Raw genomic sequence first — 13,518 nt, forward strand, 5'->3', positions numbered from 1 at the left:
TGAGAGGTCATTTCATCAACCAACTATATACAAAATTGTATTCTATGATGCTTGGGACGATGAAAAGCAATTTGAGATCCTATTCTTTTTTTTTTTTCTACACTGTTCTTGCAACTTGACAAACCTTGTTGGAAAGGAGTGATGCCAATTGCCCCCACTAAGTTTGTGGGTCCTAATCTTTGGACCCCCACCATATACTCCCTAACACATAGAAGAGACACGCACAGGATGAGGGAAGGAGGAAGGTTTTGGAGTAGTGACCAGTGTATGGCACTCAAGGTCATCATAGGGGCAAACAATTCCTGTTGTTGGAGGGATAAAGTTAGCAAGCCAAATAATTGGCATGAAAGAAGAAAAAAATCTCTCAAAACTATAATTTTTTCAGATATAATGTAGTATATAAATAATAAATGTGTCACAACTTTTTTTTAATTAAAAGTTAAGGTAAATTCAGTCTGATTAATCAGAATTAGAACAAGTTTCATGTTCATAAAGCATATACAAAAATATTTATAATTAGCTACTACCAAGATTTTTATATCCGCAGTCACATTTGAATTCATATTTTTGTGAAATATAAGTTTAATCGTTACCCATTAAATCAACTTTTGTTGATTAAATGTGCCTCACCTTTCGAGTTGGATTGAGTGCTAACTCCACAGCTATTGGGACATTATTATCTAGGGCCCAAAAATCCCTACAATACATACTATTAGCTTGGGATCTCTCATTGGATTCACAATCAAATACATAAAAGTATAATAAAATGAGTAATTTATTGTGTGCTTATGAAAGTATTGCAAAGACGGTGAAGCACTAGAGGTTGCAAAACATGAACATCATGCATTCAGCCAATAGTGTGAGGGAGGCACGCAATATATGGGCGCCATTGGTAGTAAAGGCACATACATAGATAAGATATCTTAAAAGAATATGTCATTTGTGTTCAGATGCTTCATGCTTCTCAACTTTTCCAACCATTGTTCCTAAGCCAAAGCCAGCACCAACTCTTTACCTGCTAATTCAAGTTCAGCTGCAATATCAGTTCTACAGGCGGATTTTTTTTTATCATATTATAATTGTTAAGTATTTATTAACTTTGTTTGTAAATAAGTTTTGTCGAAAAATCTGAGCGATTACTTTTCATGTAATCTCTTCTCTCAGCATTTATTTATTTATTTTAAACTAAAATTTGTCACATCCGCAGCTAGCATTTTTATTATGTGTAGAAAACTTAAGAAAAAGACAAGCATGGAGCCATAAGTATCTCGAAGGTTAAGGGGTTCAACTTGGTTGAACATCGTGCTTAAATAATTGTAAATCTTTAAATATTATTTTCAAAAACAAATAAGTATCTTGAAGGAAAAAAATAATAAAGCATTTCCAAACACACTCTAAATTAATTAAACTAAAAGCACCTATATTTTGTAGAGATAACAAAAAAAAATCCGTACCATGAGTATCTACGGGTAAAATTAATCACAGATAGAAAATCAATATCTAAATTGGTACTGATGAATGATAATATATATTTTTCATTTTGCTTCTGTTAAATAGTTTTAAAATAAAATAAATCAGTTTAATCCTAATTTTAATGATCTCCAAAATAGAATTCGAGACATGTCCACAATCGAAAAATAGCGTTGACATAAAAAAAATAGAAATATAGCGTTGGACATCTGTTTGAGAATGGGTTATATTAAAAAAAAAACAACTATTTTTTTAAAAATAAGTTAAGTAATAATTGCGGTGCACATGTATATTATATGATTAAATCATAAAAAATTGTTAAATTTTCTCTCTTTTATTGCTTATTTTTATGTGAATAATGAGAATTTTAACATCATTCAAAATTTTGTCCAATAGGTGTTTAAATTGGTAAATTTATAGTGTTTTGGTGTTATTTTGTTGCAGAAACACAGGATAAGACTTGGAAGAGAAGTTGAAGATCTAGAGACTCTCGTTCAACGCACAGTACTCGCTTAGCGCACAAAAGTCACATGAAAAAACCAAATATTACGTGAAGACACGCTAAGCGCATGACCACCAACTTACTCGCTAAGCGCGACGGGCGCGCTTAGGGCGAGGTGTTGGACAAGTGACCTCAATAACTGAAGAGGGGGTGAATTAAGTTTTACAAAATTTCTCACTAACAAATTTTAACCCCCCCCCCTTTAAATGATATATGATAGGCTCATAATGCAGAAGAAGAAGAAACAATCAATTTAACAATGTTATTTTAAATGCGCAAGACAAAGTAAATTACAGTATAATAATAACTGAGATAAAGAAAGAGAGAAATGCAAACTCAATTTATACTGGTTCGACCACTTCCCGTGCCCACATCCAGTTCTCAAGCAATCCACTTGAAATTTTCCACTATTTCTGTAAACCCTTTATAGACTTTGAACACACCTTGGGATCCCTCACCCTTGTGTTCAAGATTCTCACAATCCAAGAGACAAACAGTCTCTTGATTACAACTGAGTTTATGAGATTAATAGAAAGATTTCTCTCCTTTAGAGTAGATGATACAATTTGAAGTTCCTAGAAGAATTCTCAATAGATTTACAAGCGTTAGACCAATAGTTGTTTAGAGAGGATTTGACAATTAAGTTCTCTTTAAAACTCTTTGTTTCTTTTCGAAGTTAGACACACATATATATAGGTCCATTATGTTTTTTCAAAATGGTTTGAAGAGATGTGTCTTTTTAAAAAGTTTTTCTGAAATTTTCTCACTGGTAATCGATTACAGAATTTTGGTAATCAATTACACAGTTATATTTTAAAGGGTCATGACTTTTCAAAGTATTTTCTGAAGTGTCATTACTGGTAATCGATTACAAACATTTGGTAATCAATTACAAGATTTAAAATTCAAATTTTAAAACCTTTTTGAAAAATTCATTTGAAATCTTGTCTCCGGTAATCGATTACTAGTACCTTGATTTGTTTGAAAATAATTGTTTGAGGCTAAAACTGATCAATCTGTGAGATTCTTTTAACAAATAAATTAAGGTCTTATCTTTTTCTTGATCTTATTTGCTTTACCTTGAATTAATCTTGAAGCAATCTCTGTTTGCTTAACCTTGAATGTTTGTTGAAGCAATCTTGTTTGATTATACTTTGACATCATCAAAAATTTGTATTCATACATTCACATTCTCCCTCTTTTTTATGATGACAATCATTATCAAGTAAATTCTTTTTTACATCATCAAAACCTGCATGATTCACACGAGATTGCATAAAAATTAAGCTAACTAGATCTATAAAATGAGGAGGAAGCAAATGAAAAAGACACACAACTAAACACTAAAGCTCCACGAGATTAGAGCTTTCCATAAGAAACAAAGGCTAGGATTATTGCAGAAATAAGGAAAATCCACCCCTAGGAGTCATTCCTTCCCTCCATATTAATCCCTTGCAATTTTAAAGCCTCTCATGATAATTAAAGGTTAAACCCTCCATTGTTGGGAGCCTAGCAACCAAAGGCTCGTGATGTAATTTCTTACCTACTATCTATTTGATGGTATTTTAATTATTATTTTTTCTTTCTGTGCTTAATTTTACTTATTGTGGTCTGATCACTCATATTTCATGTATTTGTTTTAGGATTTAGGCATTGAGAAATGTTTATCTTCTAAAAATTGGGTAAGAACATTTAAATGATTCATGTCTAGGGGTAGAATGATATTGTTAGCCTGCTTTACGCATCTCTATTCCTAATGCAATTTACTTAGTTTATTCTCTTGAGGGATTAGAAGAGAGGTTAGGTAAATTAAACTCTTTCACTTATGAGTAGATGATGTAGGTGATACTTGGAATAATATTAAATAGAGAAAAATCATTAATATTACATCAAGAGTAGTTTTGGGAAGCTATTCACATTTTGAACCTTCACATCACACCCTCTCAAGTGTTTGTTTTTCTTGCTTGTCTGTTTAGATAATTAATTTAATTTTATGTGAATTTATTTTTAATTTTTCATCTCTCAAATCTTGAATTCAACTTATTAATTATTTGAAAATTGGAGATATACTAATTTTGTGCACTTGTCCATGGATTAACATTAAGTCAAACATTTCTTTAAGAAATAATAAGGAAAACATGTTGTAAATATTTTATATTAGCAATTTAACGGTTAAGAATACCAGACATAAGAAAAAAAAGTAACGTAATTTGATCTTCATAAAGTCATTTTCTAATAAAATATTTTTGTAAAAAAACCTCTATCCTTTTTTCTCTTCTTTTTTTTTTTAAGAAAAAGAAACATCTGTCTTTCTTCGGCCCAACAGAAATGTCACCAAACTTACAATAAAACAAAAATGGCTAAGCTATGTTTTTTTTACAGACAAAAATGGTTAAGCTAAGAAATAAGAGAGTTATATTCCACAAAGAATGGGCGAAATAGAAAAAATGATTCAGATTGCAATTTTAGAATAAAATGATGAAGTGGCACAAAACTAAAAAAAAAATACTTGTCTGTGAATACATGATAAAAAAAGGAATTAAAAGAATATTGATTATATTAAAAATATTTAATATTTTCTATTATTCAAATTATTTAAAATATCATATCTTCAAAAAAAAATGTTTAATAAAAACATAAGATATATTTAATACTTATGAAATACTAACATAACATTCTTATGAAAGCATAAAATTTTATCCGTACTTTATTATTTATTAAAAGCAAGTTTCTTTTTTTTATTAGTAAATTCTAACCAATAATAATAAAATGTTTTAATTTTTTTCCACATGTCTCTTCTATCCGAAGTAATCTTATTTGAGATCTACACCAAATATAAACTCGTCGAGATTTAAATCTTAATTTATCATAGCACGAGATACTAATTCTTTCCCTAAATTTAGGATAAATCGTCATTTTTATTTTTGAATGTGTTGAGCGATGATAAATTCATCCTCAAAAGATGAAAATTTAAATTTTAGTCTCCGAAAGTGGAAAAAATGCGACAAATTTATCCATTGGTTAACTTTCATCCATTTTCGTTAATGAAAAAACCTACATGACACACTCAATGAACACACTCTATACATTCAGGAATAAAAATGACTATTTACCTAAAATATAATTTAATTTTTATCTTTTTCTCTTTTTTTAATCGTTACAAACATAACATTACAATAAACACTTAAAAAAATAGGAAAACAAACATATAGAACAAACATAATAATAAGAATAATATTGATTAATAAGCATAATTTCTCTATTGCTCTAAAACTTTTAATGTGATCGTACCTTACCCAAATTATGAGACTCAAACAAAAATATACAACCATTATTAAGTTAATTCTTACAAAAAAATGAGGTTCAACTTATTTTGTCAATATCTAATGTTGTCATAATAGAAATTTTAAAGCAACACAAGATGATTATATTTGTTGTACTTTTTTCATTAACTGACAGCGGAAGAAAATTAAAAGATAAATAAATTTGTTGTATTTTTTTTACTTTTCAGAGCTAAATTTAAATTTTCATCTTTTAATAATAAATTTATTAATATTCTATATATTTAAGAAAAAAATAACTATTTATTTTTAAATCTAATATGAATATTTGATTTCATCAGACGGTTGATATTTTAAAAGTATTTTTAAGTTGAATAATTTACTTAAATGATTTATAAATTATCAAATAATTTTTATCATGTGACCCACGAATGCGTGTTTTCTCCGACCTTAGGTATAAAGTGTGTCTTCATAGTTTTTAGCTAATAGTACTAGCAGTCCTGTTTCTTATTACAGTAGTTGACGCGGCACTGCACAGTAGTAGAGAAAAGCTAACGCGTGTAAATGAAGTAGTGAGTAGAGCAAGAGCGACAAAGAGAGTGCCAGGTGTGTGAAGGAGCTCGTTACTTGGGATCCAGTTGTTGTTATTCTTAATCGGAGATCGCAGCGGCGGATTGCATGAGCGGCGGATCGGAGGCGGTGTGAGCAGAGGATCGAAAGATGTCTGCGATCATAGTGTGCGGGAAGAGATCAGCGCTGTTCCAAGACCTTCCTCCCAAGAGGATCCGTTGTTCCTCTTCTTCTTCTCCCGTTCACCTCTCTCCTCCTCCTTCTTCCCTCCTCCACCACCTCGCCGCCCTTTTCCCTGACATGGACCACCACCTTCTCGAGAAAGCTCTCCAAGATTGCGGCAACGACATCGACTCCGCTATCAGAAGCTTAAACCAGCTCCGACTAGGAGCACCACCGCCTCCTTCTCTTGATTCTACTCCCATCGCATCTGATACTGCTCCTCCTCAATTGCAAGGTGAATCTGTTAAGCTTCTTAAACTCTAAATTTTTGCCTAACTCAACTCTAAAACATGCGCTAGCTTGGGAATTCCGATGCTCATTCTTTGAATTCCAAGCTACAACGACGATTTTGATAGTTTTGTTTTGAGCTCTCCCAATTGGTATCCAGAAGTCCACTAACTTGTCAATTCACCTATATACACTGTTTTGACTTTTCATCAATACGCGGGATATATCTAACAACATCCTACTAGTGCTGCCACTCAGTATGTCAAATGTGGAATAAATTACTAATTTAGACCCTCACTTCTAAATAATCTATCCAGTATTAAGTGTCCATCAGTTTAGTCCTTAAACTGATATATTTTACTACGGTTTAGAACCAATTTGAAGAATTTTTCAATGGAGACTACTTTGCATTATTTTTATTACTTGGAAGATTGCTTACTGTAAATATAATTAAGGAAAGAGGATAATACTTTAGGGATTAAATTAAGTGTTTATTCTAGAAAGTAGAAATGTGGATAAGAAATATGCAATCTGTATGAATTTATATATATACCACTGAAATTTTGGGGTATTGATGGGAATAGGTGGCTATTTTTTTGTTGTAGGTGGAGCAAAATGTGATGCAGAAGTTTCAGGTTCTGATGATCCAGCAGCTGGACTAAAGTATCTTACAAGCGGTGCCGAATGGGTAGAGCTTTTTGTTATTGAAATGATGAATGCTTCAAACATGGATGATGCCAAATCTCGAGCTTCAAGAATGCTAGAGGCATTGGAGAAGTCCATTTGCGCAAGAGCAAGTGTTGAAACAGAGCGAAACATTCACCAGGTTATTTATTATGCATATATGTTTCTCAGCATTGTCATTGTCAACCCAAATACCAAGCAAATATGCACTTTCAATTCCTTTTAATAAATGTCATAGGGTGTGATATGATGTACTCATTGTTTGGTTTACTGAATTCAGGAAAATATGATGCTGAAGGAACAAGTGGAGGCCCTTATTCAAGAAAACGTGATTCTGAAGCGTGCTGTCGGTATTCAGCACGAACGCCAGAAAGAATATGAAGACAGAAATCAAGAGTTGAAGCATTTGAAGCAATTAGTGTCACAGTACCAGGAACAGGTAAGAGCTTTAGAGGTAAACAATTATGCATTGACAATGCACCTAAAGCAGGCTGAACAAAGTAGTTCCATCCCTGGCCGTTTTCATCCCGATGTTTTCTAGGTAACATGGCTGTTTCTGTAGTTTAAATAATCATGATTGAAGAAGAAACGAGGTAATGAATTTATATTACTCCACATTTTTAATTAATGGTGGATATTGAAGATTTATACTATTTAATGATGCGTGGATGTGGCAAAAAAATTGGTCCTCCCATATATTATTAGCTCTTTTGATGCTGATACCCATGTGATAAATATTTTCGATGTGTTAGAATTTTGATTTGGCATGCTTCATGTAAGCCCCTGGATGATCTAGGACTGTGTCTAACTGTCTATTGCTGGTGTTTTCTGCCGCCACTATTGTTTTTGACAAGTTTCTAGCAACTCAAATGCGTAACGAGCGATCATGTTTGTTATGAGACAAAAGAGTTGTCACCTGATGCGAAGATTGAATCTGTCATTTTTGTGTGGTGATCCAATCTGCATTAGTATTCAATAAGTCTCTGTATTGTTTTTTTATTGGTTTTCTTTCTACACTATGTTATTATAAATAAAATGGTTTCAAAATAAAAAAATTTATGCATAGTGAGAAATTAGAAAAAAACACTGAATTTCGTCCTCCCCTTAATGTAATTAATACATAGTGAATTATGTATAAATTAATAAAAACATCTTTAAGGTTAAAGAAAATAACAAAGAAGAGTACTCATCTAAATATTTTACAAAAGAAATAATTTTTTTTATAAAAAGTATTAAAAGTAACTAAAAAGATTTTAGGATTTAGACTTCTAAAGTTATTTTTAATCACTTTTAATTGAAAAGTTGCTATTTTAAAATTTTAAAAGATAATAATCAATGACTAATTTCAAAAAACAAAAAAAAAAGTAATAAGAAGATGACATGTAATTTGATTGGTTAAAAAAATTAAAAATATTAAAACTCCCAAATTTATTGGGTTACCATAGAAACTCAATAAACAATAATGCATTTTAACATATCAAATCATGTTGTATTTAGCGTGATACCAAATTAAGTTTAAATTAATTTGAGGTAGTAAGATACTGATTCAATAAATTGAGAATGTGACTCCAATGAACAGGGAGCAGGTCTGACCTCATGACCCCAAATAATGCGTTTCAGATAAATTTCAATAGATAATATAATAGTGTGATGGAAAAAAAAATGTGTTATGAAGTAGTATATTACATTCCTCCCACTTGAAATAACAGTACCATGTGCACATGCAGGATTTAAAAATTTCTAAGAAATTTAAATACATAACATTTTAATTGCGTTGATTTAAATTTTTTTTGTTTTATAAATATTTTGTTTGGATGAAATAATTTAATTTCTTGTATTTAAATTTTCTTGTTTGAATAAAGTAATTCAATTTCAATAAAATTTAATTTTCATTGTACTTCTGATGTCAGTGGATCTCTTGTCGTTGGCGTAGATATCTCTATCATCTTCCTTAACATCGTCATTGTCACTGATAATCCCAACCTCCACTACATCTTCCTTTTTCCGTGTCACAAACTAAGCTCCTTCACATCTTCTCCAAATCGATTCAACATAGACATCCTTTTAACCTCACCTCTTCATTAATTGCATCCAACAACCCATTACGAACAACCTCACCTCTTCATTAATTGCATCCAACAACCCATTACGAACCGTAGATTATCATGAAGAAATTCATGTCACATATCTTTCATCACATTACAAGATTAGAACCCTCATTTCTCTTTAATGTCCCAGAATTCGAACAATAAATATGCAAGCATCATATTGCTTCTTCTTTTAAGATATGTGCTCGAAAATTTATTTCCTCTCCCTTCGATGAGGTCGAGATCTTTGTCGCGTTTACAATGTCTCGTGCCACAACGATTATGGTGCCTTGCGTCATTACCGTGTGGCCAAGGTGGTCATGGTGGCAACGGGAGAAGTCAACATAGAAGATGTGAGATGCATGGAGTGCGGATCTGTATAGAGCGAGTCACGAAAATGGCGGATCCGTGACAAAGACAGAGCAACGAAAAATGGCAGACTCCGTGTCGCTCGAGGCTTGGCGCCGTCAATCTCTAGATTTTTTTCATCTTAGTTCTTACTAGTTCAATTTATCGCAAAGTCTCGTGTTTGAGCAGAATCTGAACCACAACGACATGAGTTTCATTGAATATTCATTGCAAAGTGTGGGTCACGCGTCATCGTTGTCAAAGCTGGAGGATTTTCTCGACGACTTCTCCGCCGTGATGTGTTACTCCAACCACCACCACCACTTAGGTGTGAGAGAACAAAAGGGCCTATGTGAGAGTAGAGAATTTGATGTCATTTTAAATTTTTTGAAATTCAATATCCAAACAACTGAATTATGACAGAGTATTTCAAATTTATTAAAAAAATAAATTATCTTATTTAAATACCCCATTCAAATATAGAGTAAGAGCCTCGACTATTCCAATAGCCTATTTAAACCCCCAAATGACATGTTTGATGTGTACAAGCCCATGACATTAAACATATAAAAATATATGTGATCATTATCTCCTATCAATGTCATTCCTTTCAATTGATGTGTATACTTTAGAAAAATAAAAATTGTGTAGTGTAATTTAACGAGAAATATCCTATACATTAAAAAAAATACAAAATACAAAGTTATAATTGTTGATTAGAAAATTATATATATATATATATATATATATATATATATATATATATATATACTTTAGTTATATATATTTTTTAGATTACCATTTAATTATATATAATATTAAAATTAGTATATTATGTCAACAAATCAAATTAATTTAATATTATCTCATATCTTTAAATATTAATGGAATCAAATCCAAATTCAAATAAATTAACTTATCAGTACATCAAATCCAATAAAGACATAAATAAATCGATCTAACTTATTCATTAAAAAAATCATCTAACAAAATCGACTACTGAGTTATAAAGTTTACCTGGAATGTGTAAACCTTTGCCAAGGGATCCACTATACCTGTTCTAGTCCATGGGTCAAGGAGTTGTAAGTTATTTTCTGTAAAAGTCAGCCAGAATATAGTTTGGTAAGAATTCAAAGTCTATTAGGGTCAATTAAATTAGCAAACTTTTGTCTTGTTTTGTTTCTACAAAACAAAATAATAAAAGGAAATATTATATTATTTATAATGGAGCATGTAAAAAGCAAGCGTGATTCTATGTTAATACATTATACACTTTTGCTTTTGCTTTTTCTAGACGCGTTTTGAAGAGCTGTAAAAACAAACAAGCAACCCCACACAGTACGTGTGAATGATCTACTTTAAAAAAATTAAGTATAATTATCAATGATATTAAAAAAATAAATGGTTGATATTAGATCAATTATATTGACCTGTATAACAAACTATAAAATTAATTTAACCGTTAAATTATTAGTTAATGATTAAAATCATATTTTATCTTTTAAGGTGTATTTCATGGACTAAATTAAATTATAAAGCATATTTTGCATAATGTTTAAAACAATTTTAAAATCAGGCTGATTATTAAACCAACTAAAGTACTTGTTTTAAATTTAATAGTTTAACTGTGATCAAACTGCTATTAACAACATGAAGAACAATATATCAAAAGGGAATTTGATTTAGTTGATTGAATAAAATATATAAGTTATTATAAATTTTTTTACACTATCTTCGACGTTCACAAATATACAAAACAACAAGAACAAGGTATATAATATCATTTCAAATTGACTAAAAATATATATCATTTAAAAAATGGGAAAACATTTTAAAAAGACATAGACTTAAAGTATAACTAAATCCATCTTTAAATCCGTCTTGTTAAAATATTAGTTAGTGTAATTTTAGATAAACATTTATATATTTAATTTTATTTTGAGATTTTAATTTTAGGTCCATAATTGGATTTTAGTTAAAGTAAATTCCAGTAATATTCTGTACCAATAATTTAATAAAGAAAATATATAAACTACTTCACTTCAAACTTACAACATGAATTCGATTTAAAATGAATTTTGAACTAATTGTTAGTACTATCTTTGTCTATGACGAGATATATTCCCACGAGTCCGCGACGATACCTGTGGGACTTCTTGAATTGAAACAAACATTTCTCTCTATATATAAAAAAGGGGAATGCATTTAAATAGAAAACGTAGTAGGCTTATTTGAAAGTTTAAACAAACAAAGGATTACAAGTTCTACCAAATTAAATTAGTATGGTGAAGATCATTAGAAATTAGGACGTCGGAAGAAGTCCACATGTATCGTTGAGGGTGATTTTGAAGAGTTGAAAGAAGTAATATTTTTCTTGAATGGATTTCAGAATCCGATCCAATGATATTTCATATTAGTTTTTGCTTAAAATAGTCTCCCTCGTGGAAATTAACCTTCACAATTAACTTGGTAAGTTTTCGTCCTATCTAGCATGTGAGGCAGCAGAAACAACATCATTGTTATATAAAATAAAAGTGTATATATATACATCCATAATTTACTTTTCCCAATTTCATGGAGAAAAGTGAACAAAGCTGGAAATTCAAGACTTTCTTGCCAAAGAAAATAAATTGGCACCAGTATAACACACAGACACAATCAAAGAAAATAAATTCCTTGCCAAAGAAAAAGAATGGGTCAACACAGCAATTGCCATATGTTACACAGAAACATGGAAAATTAACTAAGAATCTACACTTACTAAATCAGAACAGTATTTCATTTCATGTATCTAGCTACGATCGAAGTGGTGGTGGTGTGAAACGCATACATGATGATGATGATGATGATGTGGCCATCATATTCACATATATACACACACAATTTCAATGGTAAAGTGTTCAATTCTCGGTGTTCTTTGGAGTTAATAACGATGGCGGATCTGAATTGAAGAAGAAATTAAAGAGAACCTGTAGTGGATCACTATGCGTTGAAGGCAAGCTTTCCTCCATTCATCATCATTCTCTTGAACTCGTTAAAATTGACCATGCCATCTCCATCCATATCAACCTTCTTAATCATCTCTTTGCACTCTTCAATCTTTCTCCCTTCCCTTAACCCCAACGAAGTAAGCACCAAAGCTAACTCCTCCACCGAAATAAGCCCATCATTGTCTTTATCAAACACATCAAAAGCCTCCTTCAAATCAACCTCTTCATTTCCCATAACACCACCCTCTTTCTCATGATGATCCCCTCCTACACACTCACTTGTCAACAAGCAAAACTCTTCAAAATCGATCAAGCCGTCACTGTTGGAATCGTACTTGACAACAATATCATCCACCTCTTTGTCTGCCATGAAGATTCCGATGTTCCTCAGGGACTCCCTCAGCTCCTGCTTCGTTATGAACCCGTCGCCGTTTTTGTCGAATGTGGAGAACAGTTTTCTAAGCTCTTCCTTCTTCTTTTGGGAACCACTCTCCGCCATCTTGGTCGTTGGTGAAGAGGGAGAAGGAGAAGGAGCCAAGTTGGTTTTGGTTTTGTTGCAAGAATTATTGTTGGGGAAGAAAGTTTGAAGCCACGCACTAATCTTGGTGGTGGGTATGTAAAAGAAAACATTTATGAGGCCTGCGATGAAGAGAACAGTTAGCAGCAGTGTAGCTAGATCCATGTGTTTTGTTGGAATATTGGATATTGCAAACGACAGAGAGGATATAATAAGGGATAAGGAAGAAGAGAACCAGGAAGAGCTAGGAGCAAGTAACCTTGTTAGAATCTTGGAGCCATAGAGTATACGAAACTTTGTCTGCTTTTGTTGAAAATAAAAAGAAACAACATTCTCTTGATTTTTTTTTCTAGATCCTCACACTCCGTTTCATCAAAAGTAAATTAAGAGATATTTACTAATTTAAAATTCAACCTAAAAATAAATAAAATTTAATGAAAAATTACTTCTGTCAAACATAAAATTTAAATATTATTTAATAATTGAATCTTAACTTTCACATATTAATCATTTTCTATTTCTTTGATTTTAAGTAAAATGAATAATATGTACACTAATGTCATTCAGTTAGTACAAACCATTATATATAATATATTTATTTACTTTATAATTAATTATT

The 13,518-nt window shown here is 31.2% G+C and overlaps 2 protein-coding genes across 2 annotated transcripts; one reads left to right on the plus strand and one right to left on the minus strand.

Annotated features, from left to right (window-relative positions):
* Positions 1-5,755: 5,755 nt before the first annotated feature.
* On the plus strand, positions 5,756-7,730 carry LOC100809549 (CUE domain-containing protein). Its single transcript, NM_001255266.3, has 3 exons — positions 5,756-6,280; positions 6,879-7,099; positions 7,238-7,730. The coding sequence occupies exons 1-3, from the start codon at positions 5,974-5,976 to the stop codon at positions 7,496-7,498; spliced, it is 789 nt and encodes a 262-aa protein (NP_001242195.2). The 5' UTR covers positions 5,756-5,973; the 3' UTR covers positions 7,499-7,730.
* Positions 7,731-11,889: 4,159 nt separating this feature from the next.
* Positions 11,890-13,265, minus strand: LOC100810081 (calmodulin-like protein). The gene has a single exon (NM_001253228.2). The coding sequence runs from the start codon at positions 13,062-13,064 to the stop codon at positions 12,375-12,377; it is 690 nt and encodes a 229-aa protein (NP_001240157.1). The 5' UTR covers positions 13,065-13,265; the 3' UTR covers positions 11,890-12,374.
* Positions 13,266-13,518: the final 253 nt, after the last annotated feature.

This window comes from Glycine max, chromosome 13 (assembly GCF_000004515.6).
Source record: "Glycine max cultivar Williams 82 chromosome 13, Glycine_max_v4.0, whole genome shotgun sequence".
NCBI lineage: Eukaryota > Viridiplantae > Streptophyta > Magnoliopsida > Fabales > Fabaceae > Glycine > Glycine max.

Excerpts from the sequence above, each read along its gene's own strand:
- LOC100810081 (NM_001253228.2), bottom strand. The coding sequence starts at position 13,064 with ATGGATCTAGCTACACTGCTGCTAACTGTTCTCTTCATCGCAGGCCTC.
- LOC100809549 (NM_001255266.3), top strand. The coding sequence starts at position 5,974 with ATGTCTGCGATCATAGTGTGCGGGAAGAGATCAGCGCTGTTCCAAGAC. Across the intron at positions 6,281-6,878 it reads TGCTCCTCCTCAATTGCAAG|GTGGAGCAAAATGTGATGCA; the intron begins GTGAATCTGTTA and ends TTTTTGTTGTAG. Across the intron at positions 7,100-7,237 it reads CAGAGCGAAACATTCACCAG|GAAAATATGATGCTGAAGGA; the intron begins GTTATTTATTAT and ends TACTGAATTCAG.